The sequence below is a fragment of the Rhipicephalus sanguineus genome, chromosome 2 (genome assembly GCF_013339695.2).
Source record: "Rhipicephalus sanguineus isolate Rsan-2018 chromosome 2, BIME_Rsan_1.4, whole genome shotgun sequence".
In the NCBI taxonomy this organism is placed as follows: Eukaryota; Metazoa; Arthropoda; class Arachnida; order Ixodida; family Ixodidae; genus Rhipicephalus; species Rhipicephalus sanguineus.
This window is the reverse complement of record NC_051177.1, coordinates 164,763,396-164,765,995: the sequence shown is the minus strand read 5'-3', so window position 1 is coordinate 164,765,995 and position 2,600 is coordinate 164,763,396. Positions and strand designations below refer to the sequence as shown.

The following is a 2,600-nucleotide window of genomic DNA, read 5'->3' as shown; positions in this document are numbered from 1 at the left end:
GAACCATGTGAATGTGCTGTACTGGCGATACAAAAACTTAAAAAGAAGGATTCGTTCAGTAGAGGGCATGTTCAATATTTCTTGATGGTAAAATAAAGGTCCCCTGTTGAGCGTTTGTTGTCTTGCGCTCCATACATCCCGCCCTGTTGTCGCACGCGAGAATAGCTTGGACACCGCCCGAGTGCCCTAAGTTCGTGTTGCGTTGTTTTGTCGCCTAGGAAGCTGTATGACACATTAAGCCTTGCTCGTGCTTTTATTGTGTGGCCCCTCGAACAAAACTGCAATTAAATTTGACGTAAATAGGACAGTCTTCACTAAGTAAAATTGAACGTTTGGACAATATATTTTGATGTATACGAAATTACTCGTTAGTGCTGAATTCGTTACTTGTACACATAAGTGACCCACTTTTTCGCCGTAGTGGGAGTAAGCTTGTTTTCGCGCATAGTGGGTATGAGCCTTAAACCCACGTGTCATTACGATACAGAAGAATTATCTTCCCTCTGCTTGTAGAAACATCGACAATGGTCGCCTTTGCAATGAGTTATCTTTGCTAAGAGGACACGTCAAGTAACCGCGGAACGATGTCGCTGCTGGTCGAACGACCGAAGATGAATCTTCAGACTTGGGCTGCATTGAAGACCTACATCATGAGAGAACGGGAACGGAAGAGGCTGGAACAAGCAACTGCCGAAGCATTCGAACGGAGGCGTCAAGAACAGGAATTGATGCTCAGGCAAGACGACATGATGCTGCAGAACATCAGAGATGAGATTAGGCTGTTGGAACAGCTGGTACAGGAATTAAAGCAGGAAGAGCAGCAGCTTCTCATGCTTGAGAAGCTTCGCATAGAAGTTCAACGCGAAGACAACCCCCGCCATCCAGCTATCGGCAGAGATGTCGGCCATGCGCACGCAGCCTAGGCTTCTGCGGTGCCCGGTCAAACCTTCACCAACCACCAGCTGTGCGTGTTTTATGCAGATCAAGACAAGCGCAGTCACTCTACATCGAAAGCCGTAAGCCTGTTCCTTACTATAACAAGTCTGCAATCTAACAGTACTGTCGGGAAACAATCTTGCTTGAGCTCCCTCACTCGCCGTTGCCAACCGCCCATCGAAGATGGCTATGAGACATACTTTTTCGCTTACTGGCCACGGATCACTATGTACAGTTACAGGCTTTTCCCCCGTATCCGACAGGCATACCTTCAGGAAGGTAGCAGTTGCCAATTTACTATATGGCTCACCACATCACTTCAAGCGGCGCATCGGCCATCTACAGTGCACGTGTGGATTGCAATTTACCACTCGCTCCTGAACAAGCCGAAGTTAAACTATATAGCGATGCGTTGGGAAGACGTTCTGTCCTAACATATGAACACTTTACCGATTTGGAACATGGGCTAATGATATCAGTGAGATTTCACACTTCGAACTGACTGACTATGGAAATTCTAGATGCGGCGCCTGCGAGTGGCATAATAAAGCCTGAATTACTGAAAAAACATTTGGGTTCCAGATTTCATTTTAGCGGTTTTTCACAAAAGATTACTTTAATAATTCCGCATACAGTTTTTAATATCAAAGGTGCTCAACGAAAAAAAGAACGCAAACCTTGTGCAAGAATGTGCAACGTGGGAAACCAGCGCTTAGAGTGTATTTACAGGACAGACTAAATTCGTCTTTTCCGCGGCGGATGGCGCATCACGTGACCCCGCGTCATGGATTTGTTCCATCCGTGCCGCGTCCGCGGACCTCACCGACAAAATGTGTCAAGCTATTTTTCGCATCCGGATTTTAACGGTCTAACACAAAAGATTTTCCGAGGGTGCCATTATAGGTCTGGCAAAAAGCACAGACTTCTTTTGTTCGTTTTGTTGGGGCTTTTGCTCGGGCAGTTCGCTCACTTCGCTCTACCTACGCGACTAAAAGTATGAAATCATGCGATGACGCAACGTTTTTTCTTCTGCATGTTGTTGAGCGATATAGTCCATTTGGCAACAAGACTTTTTTGCAGGAAACAAGTGCTCTTCATAATCTGATTCCTACAAAAGAACAGCCATTGCAGCTAAGCGTCTTTTTCTTTCAAACTCCATCTTCAACCAAAAACAAACGATGTACGACAAAGACAAAAACAAAAAACTGCTACATCGTTCGCGCCCCCTAGAGAGAGAAGAAACGAGCAAACAGTCGCACACTACCGCGTCTTAGGCTTGCCAGCACTCGAGCTGCCGCAAATCTCTGAGGTCATGTTCCTCCAATAGAGACAATCGCTAAGCCTACAGCCCCGAGCATGCTAGTACGGCTCTCGGAAAAGGTGCCAAATAGTCATGAATGCTTTACCGTCGAAGCTTTCGGACGCAAACCTAAAGCAAATAAAAGTAATAGGCCACGCAAAGCACGACGAAGAGCTTAAAATATGCCGCATCCCGCGCCTCATATTTTGCTGGTGCTCGAAGCTTTGTGCCTTTAGCATTGCCTCCCACGTTTCTTCGGTAGACTGTCGGGGCCTGGAAGATTCATCGTGATCGTTTTTCACGCAGTGTGGGCACAGCAACATTACGTTTTGGAGAGTGTCCGGAGCATCACAAAATCGGCATA

The 2,600-nt window shown here is 46.4% G+C and overlaps 1 protein-coding gene across 1 annotated transcript; it reads left to right on the top strand.

The window, feature by feature from the left end:
- The first annotated feature begins 584 nt into the window (after positions 1-584).
- LOC125757399 (G protein pathway suppressor 2-like) lies at positions 585-923 on the top strand. Its single transcript, XM_049412977.1, has one exon. It carries the CDS (start codon positions 585-587, stop codon positions 921-923), a length of 339 nt encoding a protein of 112 aa, XP_049268934.1.
- The last annotated feature ends 1,677 nt before the right edge of the window (positions 924-2,600 follow it).